The sequence below is a fragment of the Cystoisospora suis genome, assembly GCF_002600585.1.
Source record: "Cystoisospora suis strain Wien I chromosome Unknown contig_4126, whole genome shotgun sequence".
NCBI classification, from domain to species: domain Eukaryota; phylum Apicomplexa; class Conoidasida; order Eucoccidiorida; family Sarcocystidae; genus Cystoisospora; species Cystoisospora suis.
The window spans coordinates 3,184-22,015 of NW_027156919.1; the positions used below are offsets into that span (position 1 = coordinate 3,184).

The window sequence follows — 18,832 nt, forward strand, 5'->3', positions numbered from 1 at the left end:
AAAGGGGGGGGGGGGTAGGTGTGTGTTTGTATTGAGAGATGACTTCCTAGGAGAAACGAAAGGAATGGAAGAAAGAAGGTCTTGAGAAAATAGGATTGAGAAAATCGATTTACGAGAGATGATCTTTCTGTCTGTATATATTCAACAAGAAAAGACTGCTTTCTATCTGTTGACCTCTCTCTCTGTCTTCATGTGAAAAGAAAAGAAAACAAGAAAGAAAGAGAGAGAGAGATGGGTACAAGACGTACAAGGAAAGATAAGCAACGGAGACAAAAAAGAGATCGAGGCCGACGTAGAGACAGAAGACGAAGAAGAAAGGAGATATAGAGAAATGAGAGAGAAGAGTTGGGCTGGAGAGGAAGAAGAGAGAAAGGAAAGAAAGAAGACGAAATAGATCTACACAAAGAGAGAGAAGAAAGAGAGAAAGAAAGAGATAAGAAAACTCGGAGACACAGGGAAGGAGAGAGGGGATACGATAAACAAAGAGAGTAAAGAGTTACGGAAAGGGACAGGAGACTGATGAGAAGAACGAAGAAAAGAAAGAAGAAAGAAAAGAGGAAAGGAAAGCAAAAGGGACGGAGAAAAGAGTAGACAAAAACGATGATGAGGCGTAGAGGGAAGGAGGAGAAGAAAACAAAAGCAGAGAAAGGAAGGAGAAAGAAGGCTACGAGGAAAAAGAAGAAACGTACGAAAAGAAGAATAGCAGATAAAGACAAGATTGCAGGGGGAGAGAAGAAAGAAATGACAAAGAAGAGACAGACAGAAATCCCAAGAGAAAGAAAAACCCCCGACTAAAAAGAAGAACGAAAAAAGTAAAGAGGAAGGAAAGAAATCTTCCTAAGCTCTCTTCCTGCTTTTCATCCAAAAGAAAAAGAAGGGGAGACAGTTACGTCTCAGAAAGGCGAAGAAAGAGCGAGAGAAGGAGAGAATAGAAGAAAAATACTTAAAGAGAAGAAGGCAAGAAGAACAGGAAGAGAGAAAGAAAGAAGGAAAGGAGAAAGAAGAAAGTCAAGAGAATCGAAAGGAGAAGAGAAGAGAAAAAAATCAAAAAAGGAGAAGAAGAGAAGAAGAAAAAGAAGAGACAGGTAGGGGGAGAGACAGACAGGCGGACAACCTTGTAAATTCTTCTTCTTCTCCTTCTTCTTCTAATGAAAGAAAGAGATAGGAAGAGAAACAGAGATGAAGAAGAAGAGACAAAGAAGAGATAAGATAGGTGACCCCGACTCGAAGAAGAAGGAAGAGAAGGAAAGAGAGAAAGAGAGAAAGAGAAAGGCTTTCTTGTTTCAAAAAGAGAGAAAGAGAGAAACAAGAAACAGAAGCTTTCCCTCGCTTTTTGCAGGTTTTCTCAGGAAATGAAGAGAAATTTAGAAAGAAACGAGACAGAGAGAAACATACAGATGAAAAAGAAAAGAAAGAAAGAAAGAAGAGAAAGAAAGAGAGAAACACAAGACAATTCCTCGATGGACAAGAAGAGAGACGGTTGCCACGACAGGGCAGGTCGTAAGGAATGAACAGGGAAGAAGATTCGAGAAGAAGAACTTCTCTACTCTAAAGACCCTTTCTTCTATTCTATTTCTCCCCAATCTTCTCTTCGTCAATCCCTTACACAGTATACCATCATTTACCTCTACTTCTTCTTCTGCTTCTTCTTCGTGCTCTTCTTTTTATCTTGTTTCTCTTCTTCTTCTTCTCTTCAGCACCTCCTATCATCTGTAAGAGGCTGAAGGCTTGTAAGCAGCCTAATTGGTTTGTTTATCTACTGCATGCACTCAGGAGGAGACGTGGTGCGTCTGATCGAGTAAAACTACCCCGACCGGTATCTCTTCTCTTCTCGCCGTTTTCTTTCCTTTCTCTCTTCTTTCTCTCATTGGAGAAGAGCAAAAATTCCTCTTGATCGATTCAGAAAGACACTGTGGAAAAGACCAAAAATTAAGATACGAGAGGGAGAAGAAGCTTTCGATGAAACTTATCAGGGAAATCGAACTAAAAGAACGGGCGAGACAAGAAAGAAAGATAGAAAGAAAGAAGAAGCAAGAAGAAAGAAAGAGATACACAAAGGGTTAAGAAAGGGAAGAATACGTTTCTGCTGCCTCTTCGACCGATGGACTTCCTTCCCAGGGACAGATCATTTGTAAGGCAAGAAAAGGAAGCTCTCCATCTCTCTTCTTTTCTTTCCTTCTATCTCACAAGATCGATCAGCCCTTCTCCCCTTTCTTTCTTCTCTTGTTTTCTCCTTATCTCTTACGGATTTGCTTCTCCGTTGTCCTTTCCCTTGTAAAGAAGATCGTCACTCTTTTTCTTTTCTTTTCTCATGAAAAACTTATCTTTGAGGTGTACATACACACGATCACATGCACATCTTTTGTTCAAAATTTCTTTTTTTCGTGGATGTAAGTATGTATTAGTCTCTTCTCTCGAGATCGTAAGCTACTTGATGACATAATTGTCTCTCTATATCTCGGTCTGCCTATTTTCTTTCTCTCTTTCTAAATTCTTTTCTCTTCTTTCAGTTTCTTTCTATCTCTTCTTCGGTCTTTTCTTCTCTTTCTCCTTCTCCCGTCTCTCTCTAACTTTATCGTCTTCCGTTCTTCTCAATTCGTGTCACTTTCTCGGGTTTCTTTTCTTTCGTCTTTCTCCTCTTCTTCGTATATACAGTCATCTTGTCTTTCTTTCCTTTCCTCTTCTTTAATGTTCAGGAACTCTTCAGAGACTTTTGACTGAAGAGTACGTAAAGAAGAAAGGACAGGTAGTCATCGAGTAAATCTTCCTATATATAGATGCATGCATAGGTCCAAGGTTTAGGGTTGAAGAAAAAAAGAAAAAAAGGAAAAAAGAAAAGGAAGATCTCGCCGTTCTTATCTCCCTCCTGTCGTCGGTTCTTCAGGTGTATGTACACCTCAAACTTCGCTTTCTCTTCTCATCATTCAAACAAACAAAACGTCTTTTCTTCGTCTATTGTAACGCTATTCATCGTATCTCAATTTTTCATCGTTCTTCGTCTCTTTCTGTTCCCTTTTTTATCGCCTTTTAATCTTCTTTTCTTTCCTGTCTTCTTCTTCATTCACCTTCCTCTTCTTCTTGTTTGCTTTCCCCACTTTTCTTCTCTTTCTGTGTGCCTACACTCGAGTCAGTGTTGCTGTCCCGTCTGACAATGTTGCTCGGTCGTTTTCCTTTTCTTTCGATTCGCTCTCTTCTGCTTTTCTTTCATCTCTTTGAAGAAGAAAGAAACCTCTTGAATTATCTCTAAGAGAGAAGCCCATTCACCAAAGCAAGAAAAGAAAAGAAAGGAAGAAGAAGAAGAAGGATGGGTAGTGCACTTGGAGTGGATGTGACTGCTTGTACAGTTCGTGTTGTATCTACAGCTAGGCATTCCTTTATCTCGTCGGCAATAGTCTCTTCTTCTTCTCTTCAAGATTCTCCCTCCTCTTCTTCTTCCTCTATTCCGAGTTCACGAGACAATAGACATTCTTCTTCCTCAGAGAAACCTTTCTTTTCTTCTTCTTCTCCTTCATCTTCTCTTCTTCAGCCTTCTTCTACTTCTTCACGCCGGGCAATGAAGAGCAAAAGGAACCTACGAAGATCTCATCTTTCTTCCTCTTCTTCTCGCCTCTCTTTTCATGAGCTTTTTCATAAGATTTATAAGGCTCCACTTCGTCCATCTCTTCTTAACACTTTTTCTTCTTCTTCTTCAGAGAAAGATAGTCTTTTGTCGCGCCATGAAGTAGAAGATTCGAATGAAGCTAGAGAAGAAGAAGAAAAAGAAGAAAGGAAGAATTCGAAGAAAGAAGGAGAAAGAGAAAGAGAAGAAGAAAGTCTTCCTTGTAAGGTTGATAGCGTTCATAGTAGACAGACAGTGGAGAAATGTGAATGTGTTAGGCAAGTTTCTGTCTCCAATCTCTCCTCTTCTTCTTCTTTCTCTAGTAAAGAAAGATGGAGAAGAGGAGAAGAAAGAAGAAGAAGATTGAAGGCGATGAGGAGGAAGAAGAAGAAAGAGAAGCGAGTGTATTGGTATGAAAGACGTGTCAGCATGTCACTAAGAAATGGAAAGACACCGAAGCAAGGACATGACTCGCCTTCTTCTTCTTCTTCGCGCCCTGTCTCCTCTTCCACTTTTCTATCTCCTTCTTGCTCTTCATCTTGTAGAACGAGAGGGCAAGAGAGGTGCAGGAGAAAAGCAAGAAGAGAGAGAGAAGCACCTCTAGATAAAGAAAAGCAGAAGGAAGCTATCAACGATAGAAGAAGACTTCATAAATGTGAGGTGAATGAGCAGGAGCAAGAAGAGAAAGAGAAACAGATCCTTCATCGTGGGAAGAAAGAAAGAGGACCAAAACTCAAGAAGAAGAAGAAAGAAGAAGAAGAAGATTACTTCGTCTTTCTGAAACAAGAAGAATTTATTCAGAATGTCTTAAAGATAAACTTCCCGTCAGTTCAAGTTCAGAAGCTTGAGAAGATTCTAAACTCTTCTCTCGTAGCCTCACATGCAGATCGGCGTCGCAGAACACGGAGAGACACAGAGGGGAAAAGGAAGAAAGAGCAGAAGAATACAGAGGAAGCAGGAAAAGAAGAGAGGTCTTCTTCTTCTCGCTCCCAATTGTCTTCTTCTTCTTCATCTCTATCTTCGTTTCGTTATGTTTTGTATTTCTGGCATTTGGACTGGGGCTCCATCCACACGCTCATCTCTCTTGTACGTTTCCTCCTTCTTCTTCTTTTTAGCCCCAAACGGCCTCATTCTCAACACCTCCATCCATACGCACACTTCAAGACATACACACATGTCTATATATGTAGATATCTATAAGAAAGAAAACGTATATGTATATATATGGAGATAGGCATGCATCTCTATATAGACATATATATGTGCGGGGTGCTGAGGTCTCCATATCGCTCGAGCTGCTCGGTTTCTCTCCCTCTCTCTGTCTATATATATATGTATATATTCACATACATATTTTAAACATATGCCTGTATACAGAGAGATACATTGAATGTGCTCATGCCCACGTATACGATATTTATCTATATATCTATATCTATCTATATCTATAGATTTATGTATTGAACTGTACACGCAAGATACATGGTTGCATATATATGTATGGACATACACACGTTCAGACATAGAGACGGAGTGTTATGTAACGAGACGTGTCTATGTATGTCGATATAAAATATACATAGACACGTAGATATATGTATGTCTGTATGTGTCCCTCTATATGTAGGAGGTAGTATGTATGTACAAGATTTGAGCGGATACAAGGAGGGAACGTCTAGAGAGCATTAGGTAGGCGTGCTCCTCCTCCATCTTCTTTGACTGGTATTCTTCCTTCCTCAGACTTTCGCCTCTTTCGTCTTTTCTTTTCCTACATTCTCTGCGCTCTTACTTCTTTCTCTCCGGAACCTTGCAACGAAGGGAAAAGAAAAAGACCAGATAGATATATAGATAGAATAAAGATAGATAGATAGAATAAAGATAGATAGATAGATAAAGATAGATAGATGGAAGATAGATAGATAGATGCCGTGAGCCTCCCCTCCTTCATATGAAGAGTTTTTTCGAACATGATTTTGTTGTGTGTATGGCCTATCCTTTGGTTTATGTTTTCTAGGCTTTACCGTATATAAGCCGAAACTGTCGCATCTCCATCACAGGGAATGGATGTACAAAGCTTCAAAGGATTTTTCAGCACGAGCTTCATCTTTATACACTTCCTTCATGGAGTCAAAAGAAAACACCTTCTTCCTCCTCTTCCCCTCCTCATTTTCTTGTTGAAGCCTCCCCTTTATCTACAAAGATTACGACAAGAGCTCCTGTATCCTCTTCTTCTTCTTCTTGGAGTGAGAAGTCTAAGCAGAGCGCAGATGTCTCGGTCCCTTCCCTCGAAAGAGATGTCTGTCCTCTTAGAGGTCACGAAGAAGAAAAAGAAGAAGAGGAGCAAGGCTCTTCTCTTTCCTCTTCTGAAAAGAATCGAGCGAAGTCTTTGAAAAGGAGAGAAGGAGAGAAGAATGGTGCGTGTTCCACAGAGGAGAAGTCTCTCGGCCTTGACGGGACAGAGACAGATTATAATGCGATGAGGGAGAAGGTTTCTTCTTCTTTATCGTTTCTATGGAAAGGTGTGAAGAAACAAGAAGAAGAAGAAGAAAAGGGAGAAAGTGTGGAAGAGCGGCAGGAGAAAGTGAAGTCGTTGATTTTAACCTTTGAGAGAGAGACAGGGTGTATCATAGAGGCTCTCCATTTCCTTATCAAATACTTCCCCTCAACGATCTTCCGATATGAAGGGTAACGACGCAAATAGAGTCTATCTATCTATACAAATATACATAGATATATAGGTACCCTCTGAACATATATATGCATACATACTTACTGTACTACGTACATATACTACCTACGTTTTCATACATGCCTACATACGTATACATATACACTCTCTGTACATACATACGTACATATGCATATACATATATGTAGTACGTACATACATATCTATAGACGCGTACATACACACTCTTACATACACACATACCCACATGCACATCCAGACACCCCCCCCTACACGATGCGGCGATTCATACTTCTTATCCTTTTTCTTCTTCTTCTTCGTCTTTCCTTTCCAAATGCATTCCTCTTTTCTTTCTTGCTACGTGTACACTCATCTTTGCAGCTCTTTTCAAGCAATACACAAGAGATGGAATTTTTCATACCTCCTGTGTTGTTCTTTTCCGAGAAGTCTTCTTATCTCTCATCATCTTCTCATTGTGTTGTTTCCTCTACTCCATCCTCCTCCTCTTTCTCCTGTCTTTGAGTATGTTCCTTTTTATCCTTTCTTGCTTACTTTTTTCTTCTTCATGAACAATTTGCATACTCATTCCTTAACTAATCTCTTTCTTTTTCTGCTTTCTGTCTTATGCACTTGGCTTACTTACCACGAGTGGTCTCCTTCGGTGTTTCTTTCTTTCCTTCTTTCTTGATGCATGCACTTTTCTTTCTCCTTCTTGTCCTTTTCGGTGTCTGCACATACAGCACACGCAGGGCGGTGAACGAGGCAGGAGGCGGGGAAGGCCGTCCGCCCGATGACTTTTATGAATGGTAAGCATGCAGTCGTTCGCAAACTTCTTCGTGTATATAGGCAAATAGCTCTCTACATATGTCCGCAATGTAGATAGATAGAGAGATAGAAGAGAAGAAAAGAAAGAGACTTTCCCGTCCGATTCTTTCCGGTTTTCTTCTCATCGTCCGTTTCGTTTATTTCCTGCCTGCTTTACTTCCATCCTTCCCTTCAATCGTGTAGAGCGCGCTGCCGGACGTAGCTTGCTCAGGTGTATAAAGTCCCCGTCTATCTCTCTATAAGTCCACGGGGTTGATCGACCAGGTGTATGTGCACCTGAATAAGACAGACGCGGTGTGTATACACTTAGACAAGATAGACGGGGTGCATGTACACCTGGACAAAATAGACGAGGTGTATGTACACCTGAACAAGATAGACGAGGTGTTTATACTGTGTATGTCTCTACAGTACTTCTACATCTCTCCTCTACGCCCATTAATGTGTTTCTTATCAGTTCTTTTTCCCTCTTTATGTCTTTCTTTCTCTTTGTTTCTTTTTTGTCTTTTCTCAATTTTCTTAGCCCTTTAACCGATGAAGAGAAGGACAGTTTCTATCCTTATCTTCTAGTGAATCTAAAGGCAGGTGTGAGTTTTCATAAAGTCTTTGCAGCACCTTCTTCGATTCATCCTTTCTGGGGGTACCGACAAAGACACCTCTCTTCTCTTCTTCCTACCCATTCTCATCAAAATCCTCGTCGTTATGATCAGTTTCTTCCTCTTCTCAGCAAAAAGCCTAGCTCCGCTCCCTTTTCTTCTTCCTCCTCCTCCTTTTCGTCGTCTTCTTCTTCATTCTCTTCTTCTCCCTCACGTTGTCACCTCTCGTCTTCTCTCTCACAAGGAGAAGGATGTCCGTTAAATGTAGGCGAAGAGAGAGAAAGAGAGAGAAGAGACAGTTTCTTTCCTCCTATCTTCACGAGTCAGCGTATCGGCGGGTCTACGATAGGGGGAGCGACGTTCATGGGATTATGCAGGTACGAACTCCTCAAACACTCTTCAGGCGCCTAGCTATCTACTCCTTCATTCCTTTGTAAGCTTGTGTGGACATACACGTTTCTACCTACACAGACGTATATATGTATTTATATTGAGTTATATCCCTCGGCTATGTACTTGTGGATCTCTTAATGAATGTATGCGTACACATATATGTATGGCTTCTACATGTAGAAAGAGAGAGAGTTACATGCCTCGCTTCACGTTGGGAGAATAGATAGATAGATTAAAGATAGATAGATAGATTAAGATAGATAGATAGTCCAACTCTGTCGACGAGTCTCGCCGTTATTTTGTTTTCTGCTTTTCTTTGATCTCTCTCTCTGTCTTTGTGTAGTTCCTGTTGCTATCAGTCCTCTTGCTTCATCTTCTTTCTTTTCTTTCCCTTGTTCCATCTCTTGTCTCTCGTCAACATCTCACTCAGCTAATAGCGGCCGTTCTCTGAGATTTCTGTTCTTTTTATCGTCATCTTCTCACTCGAGTTCCTCTTCTCCTCTGTCCTGCCAGATGTCTCTCCTGCTCTCCAGGCCCATGTATAAGCCGATTCCTTTGGGTTTTCTTGTTCTTTTAGATTGATCTTGCCCACCAGTTTATCTCCTAAGCATTTACTAGAGCTAGCAGCAAGAGGAGATAATACAAGGTGTGATATGTTAGTTAAAGATATCTACGGAGGAAGCTACCAAGCTATAGGCCTCAAGTCTTCCACTATTGCGTCTACCTTCGGCAAGCTTCAGCATATTCCTCTCAAGTATCTACAAGGCTACGCTCTCGAAAACAACTCGGCAGAAGAAGAAGAAGAGGAGGGAGAAGGAAAAGAAAAAGAAGACATGAAGATCAAGAAATGTTCTTCCGCTAAGAGAAGAAGGAGAAAAAGAAGATCATCTCCGTCTTTCACAAACCCAGGGATATCTTCTCCGAGAGGAACTCCTCATCTTCCTTCCTCTTCTTCTTCTTCTCCTTCTTATCGGTGTCCGCATTTTCATTGTAGAGACGGAGAGATGCTATACTGTAACTTCTCTTGCAACTGCTTCTCTTCTCCTCCTTCCTCTTCTTCTTCTCCCTCATGTGTATGTAGAGTAGGAGATCTCAATGTTGAGCCGTCTTATCCCTGCTGCTCTTGTTCATGTGTCTCTTGTGACGGGCCCTTTTCTTCTTCTTCTCCTTTTTGCTCGTGGGCAGAGACAGTCGGTGAGACGCAGGAAGGTTTGGATTCGACTTGTGCTTGTGGAAGAGAAGAGTGTCGAAAGAAGGAATTTGAGACTCTAGAAGGATGGAGAGGAAAGAAGGGCAGAGAAAGAAGAAGAAGAAGTTCGTTGTCTTCTTGGCTGCGCGAAGATGTCAAGGATGGCGATGATGACGATGGTAGAAGAAGCAGAAGAAGAAAGGAGAGGGTTGCTAGGTGCTGTTCTCCTTTTTGTTTTCTTGAAGTCTTGTCTGATTCTGTGCTTGTAGAAGAACGGCGGACAGACCTCAGAAGAAGAATAGGAGTTGCTGAAGAAGAAGGAGAAGAAGAAAAGGAGAAGAAAGATGATGGAGAAGATCTCTTGACTGTGTGTTCTTCTTGCTGTTGTTGTTCTTCTTCTACGGGAGAAAAGGAGAAGAAGAAAGAAGAAGAGAAGAAGAAGATGAAGCTAGTAAGCAAGGGGTTTTCTTCTTCTTCTTCGCCTCTGTGTAGGTGCTGCAACTGTGAGATGTCTCCTTCTACCGCGTCACCAGCATGCAGTCATCTCTGGAGAGAAGAAGAAGAAGAGGAAGATGAGAGAAAGTGGATGTTTATGACGGAGACCGAGTCAAGTATAGGAGATTCCTTTCCTTCTTTCGATGAAGATGAAGATGAGCTTGACGAAGAAGACCAAGAGATTTTGGAGAGAGAAGAGACGAGAGATAGAGAAGTTCATATCAAGTATGTGCAGAAGATGAGCCGGGAATTCAAAGAAGCAGAAGGATATGAAAACGTGAGAGAAGATGATATCAAGAAAAAGGCCATCTGTCTCGTGAAAGAGACAGCTACTACTACTACGACGACGACGCCTGGCAACCGAGAGAAGAGAGAGAAGGAGAACAAAGCGAAGTATGATCTCTATCACCCTCATCATACTGCTCACGGCGGTGTTTATGAAAGAGTAAGAGGCTTCCTCTATGACATCTGAATTCTTAAGAGATGCATGTCTCTTTCTTACCTAGTACCTCCATCGTCTCATGCTTTTCTTGTCTTCCTCGTTGCTCTGTTAGGACGAGATCTTTCTCTTGTAGACGTTCTTCAGTTCTCACGAAAAGCTTCTCTCTCTGTTGTTGCATGTGTTTTCCTTCCGTCTTTTTCTATTCTTTCATAGAAATCCTTCTCTCTACCCGTTCTTTTCCTCTCCCCAGTTGGCTGAAGATGAAGAAACTTCACTGGCGGTGCAGGATTCAGCATAGGTGTTCAGGAGTATATACACCCGCATCAAGACCTGCAGTTTCTATGTCACAACTCTACATACGTATACACGCATGTGAACATGTTTTGTGTGTTTTGTTGGTGTAGCCATCGGAGGCAGATATCGTTCGATCTCTTCTGACTCTCATGAGTTTTAACGTCGCCCAACAGGCCTATTTGCATGCAGCCCTCCACGGACTCAAGAGGTGAGAAAGAGAGAAAGAGAGAGGAAGGGGGTTACTTAGACTCTCCGTAGAACGAACACACACACTGCGCCTCTACAGATCACATCCGCTCTCACTCTGTACGCATATAATGCATGCATCCTGATCTATATATACATATAAACCGATGTAGGTATCACTTATATGTTTATATATACATATACATACAGTATAGAAGTTACATATCTCAACACCTACACTAGACCTACGCACGTGGCACACCAAGTCTTCTCATCACATTCCTATGCAATCCATTCATACGTGCGCATTCGTACGTATACATATACATATCACATTTTCATACATATTGCATTTTCGTACATACTACATACTCATACGTGCAGGCTTATTCATACATGTGTACATGCATTTGCATATCTGCATACATCCTACGTTGTCACACATACATACACACACAGGCATACTACGTATTCATAATACTACGTTTCGGCACATACTACCTGTTCATACGTATATAAATGCATTCACATTCATACGTACATCTTCATACATGCATACATACACATTCATCCATACACACGTACATATTCATACATACGTATACATACGTACGTACACCGGCCTAGTCTACCGAACCCTGAGACGCCATCTTGTCTCTATGCGCATGACGGTGATCTCTCCTGTCTAGCTTTCTCTAAAGTATGTATGACGTAGACATATTCGTACACATGGATACGCAGAAATATACACATAGATGTAGGCTTCTTTTTTCTAGCAGTCCCGTTCATTCTCTGTACGTACATCCCGAGTATATGTACATGTAGGCGCGCATGAATATGAATATGAATCTATACACATACATGGCTTCTCGTGAACGTGGGCAGATGAGGATAACGTGCTCGATGTAAGATTGATGTAGAAGAGTGAGAGAGAGAGGTCTATGCGCAAGTGTGTATCAATGCTGCTTGTTTGGTTGCTTTGTGTGTAGGATAGCCTTGGTAGGATTTCTGTTGAATGTCCCTGGCCTTTTAGCTTCTTTTCAGCACTCCGTGAGATTCTGGTCAGGGAATGACGTGAAGGTCTTCTTCTGTAGGTAAGAAGAACAAAGGAAGAGGACACCTCATTTGCATTGGCTCCACGTAGCATAGCCCTAGCAGGGGGGAGCTCTAGACGTCGATTACTTGTCTGCAGGTATCTATCTGTGCATGTATGACTATATATATATATATGCATGTATGTCCGTATGCATGTATGTGCATATGCATGTACGTGTATGTTTGACTCTGTATGTAGCATATGGAGACTGTATATGTATGGAGTACATGCATGCATGTGGATGTATATGCATGTCAGAACGCTTATGCATGTATGAACCTATGTATGTGTAGATATCTACGTATATGCATGCGTGAATACCTATGTCTATGTATGTACTATGCTTGTATGTATACACAGGTGTGTGATGTCTGTCTGCGTGTATGTATGTGTAAGTATGTGTATATATGTATGTATTAGTACGCGTATGCATGTTGTATATGTATACATATGTGTAAGTGTATATACGTATCTACGGTTCGCCTGCCTATCATACATATCTCTCTCTATACATATATTTCTTGAGCTTACTTCGTGCCTGGTGTGAGGAGAAAAGACTTCGAGTCAAGCGTCTCACGTTAAACAGATATATCCATGACATCCAAGTTACTCTCAGCCTATATGTATATATATATATATATATACGCATATATATGACGCGTTCTACATCCATTCTTACTGTATCAATACGGACATTTATAAGTAACAGTATGAGGAAACCAACTGGGCTAAGACTCTTTCGCTTGTCTTTCTTTCCCTTTTTTCTTTGCTGTCTTAGCCTGTCTCCCTTCCTTGGTGCCCTAGGAGCTTCCGTGTTGAATGACGAGTTTCTCTTTTCTCAGAAAGACCATCAGACCAAATCAGCTCTCTCTTCTTCTTCTTCTTCTTTTTCTTTCTTTCATCCATCTCCATCTTCTCCAATGTCTTCTTCTCTTTCTTCAAAGAAGTCATCCCTCCTACAGCCACGGCTATCTTCTCCTCATCAGAGACATCTCAATACTCTTCTTCCCTCACGAGACGCTAGACGCTTGTTGTTGTATGACGCCTCTCTAGATCGACTCTCTTCGGCTCTTCCTCGTTACCAGCATTCTTCTACGCAAAGCCCTTCAGAAAGAGAGAGAAGACGTTTCTCTTCGAATACGGAGGGGAAGATGAGAAGAGGGGAAGCTCAATCGATAAAGGCAAAGAGTACCTGGGATTTTCTTTCTGATAGACATCATAATAGGCATGTGAATGAGAGGAGAGATCGAATAGAAGAGAAGGGATTGTCTTCTGCTCTCTTTCTTTCTGAGAGTAGGTCTCGATATTTCTGTAGGAAAGCGAGATCCTTATCTCCTAAAGATGAGAGAAGAAGGGATTGTGTGTCGAGGGTGTCTACAATGTCGGATGGGGATGGTAGATATATAGGTAGATGGAGAAGAGATGGAAGAGAAGAGAGAGAAGAGAAGAGATCTAGGGATCTTCGTGATCAAGATCGGGAAGGTAGGAGAGATACGAGCGAGAATACAAAAGCAGAAGAAGATGGATTCAGAAGAGGTTCGGATGGAGGTCCTAGTATGACAGAACATATACTACAGTCAAGCAATATGCGAAGGAATCGTCTTGAGAGATGGAAAAGAAGAAGAGAAGGTCATGAAGACATAGAAGAGGATGAGCGTTCTCTCGTATTCTCTTCTCCTTCTTCTTCTTCATCTCATTGCCCGCCGCCTTCTGTGTATTTCTCTGGTCCTTCTTCTTCAACGGCTCCTGATGGCGATTCTTCTTCTTTTTCTCCTCAAAGACTTCAGGACAATCGATTTCTTCGTCGATCTGTCTTCTTTCCTCGTTCCGAGCCGTTCAAACCCCCCCCGCCGCATGCACTTCTCACTCCAGATGTGCAGCCACCGTTCTCTCCTTCCACGCCTACTTCCTTTCTTCCTTCTTCCATCTTTTCTCCTTCCCTAGGGCCGGAAGTCTTCCTTCATCGAGTGACGGCACAAGACAGAAGAGAACAAGAAGAAGAAGAAAGTGATGATCTTAGGGATGTGTTTGAAGGGAGAAGCGGACGAAGGAGAGGATATCGGCGTGAAAGAAGAAGACAGGGAGATCTGTATGGAAAGGAGGAAGATGAAGAAGAAGAAGAAAATGACGATGAAGATAGGAGAAGCGACTCTTCTTGTTCTTGTTCTCCTTTTCTTCTTCCTACGCCTCTTCTTCTACCCCCGCCTCCTCCCTTTCTTCCGCCTTTAGCCTCCTGTTTTCATAAAAAGCATGCAGGAGCGAGTAGTGTCTTTACACCCGGTGACGGAGGTGGTGAAGGAGAGAAGCCAGAAGAGAGAAGAAATGCCGAGAAGAAGAAGAAGTTTGAGGAGGTGTTACCTAATAAGGGATTTCTATTCCAGCCGTGTCAGCCGTATATGCAACGTATACAAGAAGAAGAAGAAGAATAGAAAGCTTGTGAGCTATACAGTGTAGAGTGGAGGAATGTGACAGAGAAAGAGAAAGCAAGGGTGAAGCAAAAGAAGAAAAGAGTTAAGTGTCTACCTCACAGTATTTCATAGGATCACATGAGGTGAGAGATGAAGGTGACTTGTCTCTCCCGATGAGATGGAGAGGTAGGAGGGCGTGTCGTGCGATTCACTGCTCGTCGATAATGTCCTTGTTGAGCTACGAAGCTAGCTAGCTACCTAGCTCGGAGGGTAGCCGTAGAGCTTTGTAGTTAGGGGTTGAGCGAGCCAGCAAGAGCTGAGTCGTCAGTTGGTCAATAGGACAGTGGGGAGTAAGTGGACCGAAGAAAGAGAAGGTACATCGTGAAGAAAGACATGGATGAATGTCTGTGTGGGTATATATACACATGCATGCAGTTTATCTCCTGAGTGAGATTTCCATGGATAAGGAAGAAAGGTCGGCCAAACCTCTCCTCAAGATGTCTCCGCTGTGGTTCTTTCAACAGTTTTGAATAGCTCTGCTGCATGTATCTGAAGTGTTTCTTCATACATAAGCGCATACAGATACAACTCTACATATATGTAGATATATGTATATCTATGTGCTTATGTGTGTGTACATATTGGTGTATATAATTACATTTCGCCTTTCGCAGCGTGAAGATACTCTTTGTACGTACAGTATGGAACTGGGACGATGCTGAGGTGTGAATGCATTTAGACAGCAGCGCCATACGGACGCGCATGCATCCCATCCCTGGAGGAAAGCTTTGAATAGAGTTTCTTTTGTGAGACCCTCCTTGCATGCGTCTGTGTGCCTCAATAGTTGAGTGTTTCCTTTCCTTGTTCTAGATAGATCACACAGTGATAGACTTTCTTCTCATAAAGAGAAGTCGAGTGAGCGACGGTACACAGCTAATGTCTTTTTTTTTCTTAGACATCGTCTGGATGTCTCGAGTCTCTACTTTCAATTCATTCGGAAAGGGAAGCTGGGTGCATGCACATACCCAAGTACACGTGAATCTCCAGAGACAGACGGCGGAGAGAAGACGGAAGGTTTTTACCTCGTATTTGAGTTATGATCTCATGCGAGTTGCATCCATTCAAGCGGTGAGAGACAGTGACAATGATCATGCCACCGAGGAGAGACTTTTCCTTAGTTTTGCATTCAGCCCTCGAGCTAGCAGATTGTCATCGATCCGACAGGCAACTACAGACTCTCGTCGGTTCTTTGCATGATGGGAATGGTGCTCGGAAAGACACTCGATATGTTTTCCGTCTGTGCTTTTCAAAGCTTTTTTAGTTGGAACTACATAGAAGGAATGTGCACAGCTGTCTGTCTGGTTTGAATGACCTTTACGAAAGGCACGCCAAAAAGTGACTGGTGACGTCGGGGTGTACATACACCTCAATATCACACTCGGTCAACGCTCAACAGAGTCCAAAGAACTATGGGGGTTACACATATGTATGTATACATAAGAAAGTTCAAGGATAAGAGGAGCGGAAATTGTTGTCTGAGCCAAGGATCAGCACTCAAAGTGAATCCTGAGTGTGTAACACTTCTACTTTCAAGGCTACAAGCCTAGCGATCTACCGGTATGCAGCCCTACTTCGATGTCTCGATATTATTTGTCATCCAGTACATCTGCCTCCCAGTCCGAGTATCTCTTGTCTACGAGATAGGAAATCTGTTACCAGTTCGACATGCACCAGTCGTGTTCAGCCAGTCTCATGAGCATCACAGGGTACCAGAATCGTCGCTATAGACGGAAGCAAAGAAAAAAAAAATTTGCCCCTTCTCCCCTTACGAAGAGAGGTGAGTCAATGAAGAGCCAGACTGGCCAGTGAAACCTCTGATAGCACTGCAATCAATACGCGCCTTCGTGGCAATGGACAGAAAAAATGTAATATTCAAGATGCTCTCGCTCACTTCTCTGAGCGTCAGCAGGTATTAACGTGGCCATCGTGAATACAGAAAAGATACAGAGGCCGCTCGTGATATAAAAGCCCACCCGGGCAACGCTTTGCAGTCTCGGCAACTACATCTCTTGGACCAAGGTGGAATGCATGCACTGGCGAAAAAAAGCTTAGCCGCGCCCTGAAGACATAGTCCACCTACATTGAGATGCCTCATCACCATAGACCAAAAAACAAATTCTACGCCCCTCATCATCTACGAGGGAGTTAGCTTAGCTACCTGTCCCTGTCGTTGTTGTTCCTGCATCACGTTGAATTTCCATTGATAAAGCCCCCTGTCACCTGGAACTTCTCCGGCCCACCTCGACAGTAAGGCATTGAGGTCTTCAATGCCGATGTCCGTGAGGGTCTTAACGTCCTTTTGCGACAGGTACAGTGTAACTGAGAAATAGTCATTCTTACGCCAGAGATGTTTCTTATGTTCAACTGGAGGATCTCGAAAGAAGAAATAAAAAAGGTTCGTGTGCGTGAAGTCTACGTAGCACACATTCGGTTTAAGGTGAGGGCACCAAACCCAACCTGTGAAAGTCAGCATGACATGCGGCTTCCCAGAATCATTGACCTCCTTTGGGGCTGGTGCCTTAGCCTCTACGGGGTGGTGTATAGCCGCAGCGTTAGCCGTCGCCATTGTTGAAGCTAAGGCAACCGCCGCTAGGGCAATGATGATTCCCGGCGTAGTACTTTCCCACTTTGTCAAACTCTTCAGAGCATCTACAAGCTGCACAGGTATTCCTCCTTTCCTCCTCTCAGAGGACACCTCTCCTAAAGCCTCCTTATCTTCAGGGGAAACCAGACCGAACCCACGGCATATACGTGGACTGGCGTCATCTTCATGCCTTCCCGCGTAAAGTGACTTGGAGTTCGGCGCAGCGGTAGCGGCTTCGTGTTCCGAGTGGCCCTCTCCGGACATACACAGCAAAAAGACATTCGCAACTCTCCACAGTACAAGCACTGCCGTGAGAAGCTTGAGGGACAAAAGAAGTTGCGAGTTTGCGCGGTGCAACTTCGTCCGCGGTGAGCTTCCCAAGCGCTTTTTCCTGGTGCGTAGCTTGTCGCTTTGCTGTCTCTCTTCGCCATCAAGAACGTCTTCTCCACGAAAGGTCTCCGAGTTCTGGACGGGAGTCTCGGAATGAACCTGGTTCAGACTGCTGTACGACGCCTCAGAGCCGATTCCTGCTGAAGCAAGTACCGGGAGCAACCACTGCGAAACGGAAGTAGAATTTACAGTTGCGACAAAAAGCGCAGCCGTCTCGAGCAAGACCACGGTGTTAGTCCTCATGATGCAAACGCTCTCCTAGACTCAGGAGTGCCGTGCTCGGAGACGGGCTTATCCGGAATGGCGGGCAGCGGCTGATACGCACACTAGGGCGTCAGCGCTCGGTATCCGGACAAGGATGACGTGGCCCCACACAGTGCACTGTGCACACTCTACAAAGTTTCCCTTAAAGGGCACCTTTGTCAGCGTGAATGAAAAAGTATCGGTGAGGATGTGAGGGCCAGGCTAACTGCGCTACAAGGGCTACTGCACTGCCAAAAGGTGCGAAGGTCCCAGGGCGGTAGCACCACCGTCAAGACGGAATACCCGGGGAATGCATACTTGGTGGGTGGGCGCCGACATGGGGGTTCGAACCTCGACGCTCACAGCCCCCACGAAGCGATGACGTTGGAAGCGCCTGCGGTGGTCACCCGTCTAGCGTTGTGTTGTGCGGCGTGACAGGGTACCTCCGCGAACGAAACGGCCAGTACGGCCATCCAGGGGGAGAGGGATACAACGCGAATGAGAGGGGAGCGGAGCGACCAAGGGACAGCTAGAAAAATGAGTGCCCGTTTTTCAGACTCCCCTTGGGACGTGTTTGCACCTGATGTTGAACCCCCAAACTGCCAGCATTACCCGGTCATTTCTGTGACTTGTGCTGCACTCATCGAGCCACAACGCCCACTCGTGGCTTAGCAGCCCACACACTTACTGCCTTCGCCGCGGCCGGGAATGATCCCGTGTACGTTAGCAGTTTTGGGTGTCAGAAGTGGGAAACGGGCTGCTGTTTTTTTTAGTGGCTTATTATCATTCTTTCTAACACCGGCCTTTTTGTTTTTGCAAGAGAGATGCCGCGTACGCAGCAGCAAATCCCGCGTCGCCGGGCGTGTCGCCAGACCTGCGGAAGATAGCGACAGTTCGTCTTCTGTTGTGGAAAGGGACTCAGTCCGTATTTCTGGCAGTCCGTCGATGGAGGGACAGCAACCGACGGACGATAGGAGTCAACTGCAAGGGCAATTGATCAGGACTCTACAGGATGCGCTGGATGAGATCCGCGCCGTGCACAGGATGTCTGAAGAGGCACGGCAGGTGGAACGCCAACAACTGCAGGAACGGATTCAAGAGTTAACGGAAAGGGAGGAACGACGAACTGAAGAAATTAGACTTTCGGAAGTAAAGGTCGCGGAGTTGGAGGCAAAGTTGCTGGGTGGCCAGCAGTCCGAAATAGCCAGCAGGGGAGCGCCACTCAGCACAGAAATTGAACTAGATCCTCTGCTGGCATACCCAACGGACACTAGCTCGGATCCGCAAGATTGGTTTATACACCTCGAGACGAAAGGTGATTTTCCGAGCCGCGACGAAGCGTGG

The 18,832-nt window shown here is 43.8% G+C and overlaps 4 protein-coding genes across 4 annotated transcripts; 2 read left to right on the forward strand and 2 right to left on the reverse strand.

Moving 5' to 3' along the window:
* Positions 1–1,655, reverse strand: CSUI_007696 (uncharacterized protein; the record flags this gene model as incomplete). The annotated part of the gene is made up of 1 exon (XM_068067841.1): positions 1–1,655. A coding segment is annotated over one exon (291 nt), but the record flags the coding sequence as incomplete, so codon positions are not given.
* Positions 1,585–15,601, forward strand: CSUI_007697 (pantothenate kinase). The gene is made up of 9 exons (XM_068067842.1): positions 1,585–2,131; positions 2,697–4,684; positions 5,613–6,283; positions 7,028–7,093; positions 7,636–8,085; positions 8,679–10,230; positions 10,632–10,729; positions 11,697–11,801; positions 12,582–15,601. Exons 2-9 carry the CDS (start codon positions 3,305–3,307, stop codon positions 14,230–14,232), a joined length of 5,973 nt encoding a protein of 1,990 aa, XP_067920183.1. The 5' UTR covers positions 1,585–2,131; positions 2,697–3,304; the 3' UTR covers positions 14,233–15,601.
* A 445-nt stretch (positions 15,602–16,046) lies between these two features.
* CSUI_007698 (uncharacterized protein) lies at positions 16,047–17,731 on the reverse strand. Its single transcript, XM_068067843.1, has one exon. It carries the CDS (start codon positions 17,486–17,488, stop codon positions 16,406–16,408), a length of 1,083 nt encoding a protein of 360 aa, XP_067920184.1. The 5' UTR covers positions 17,489–17,731; the 3' UTR covers positions 16,047–16,405.
* Positions 17,732–18,069: 338 nt separating this feature from the next.
* CSUI_007699 (uncharacterized protein) lies at positions 18,070–18,652 on the forward strand (the record flags this gene model as incomplete). Its single annotated transcript, XM_068067844.1, has 1 exon — positions 18,070–18,652. A coding segment is annotated over exon 1 (456 nt), but the record flags the coding sequence as incomplete, so codon positions are not given.
* Positions 18,653–18,832: the final 180 nt, after the last annotated feature.

Coding starts and splice junctions, on each gene's coding strand:
- CSUI_007698 (XM_068067843.1), bottom strand. CDS start 17,488: ATGAGGACTAACACCGTGGTCTTGCTCGAGACGGCTGCGCTTTTTGTC.
- CSUI_007697 (XM_068067842.1), top strand. CDS start 3,305: ATGGGTAGTGCACTTGGAGTGGATGTGACTGCTTGTACAGTTCGTGTT. Junction 6,284..7,027: donor ACGATCTTCCGATATGAAGG/GTAACGACGCAA, acceptor CTGCACATACAG/CACACGCAGGGCGGTGAACG. Junction 7,094..7,635: donor CCCGATGACTTTTATGAATG/GTAAGCATGCAG, acceptor CAATTTTCTTAG/CCCTTTAACCGATGAAGAGA.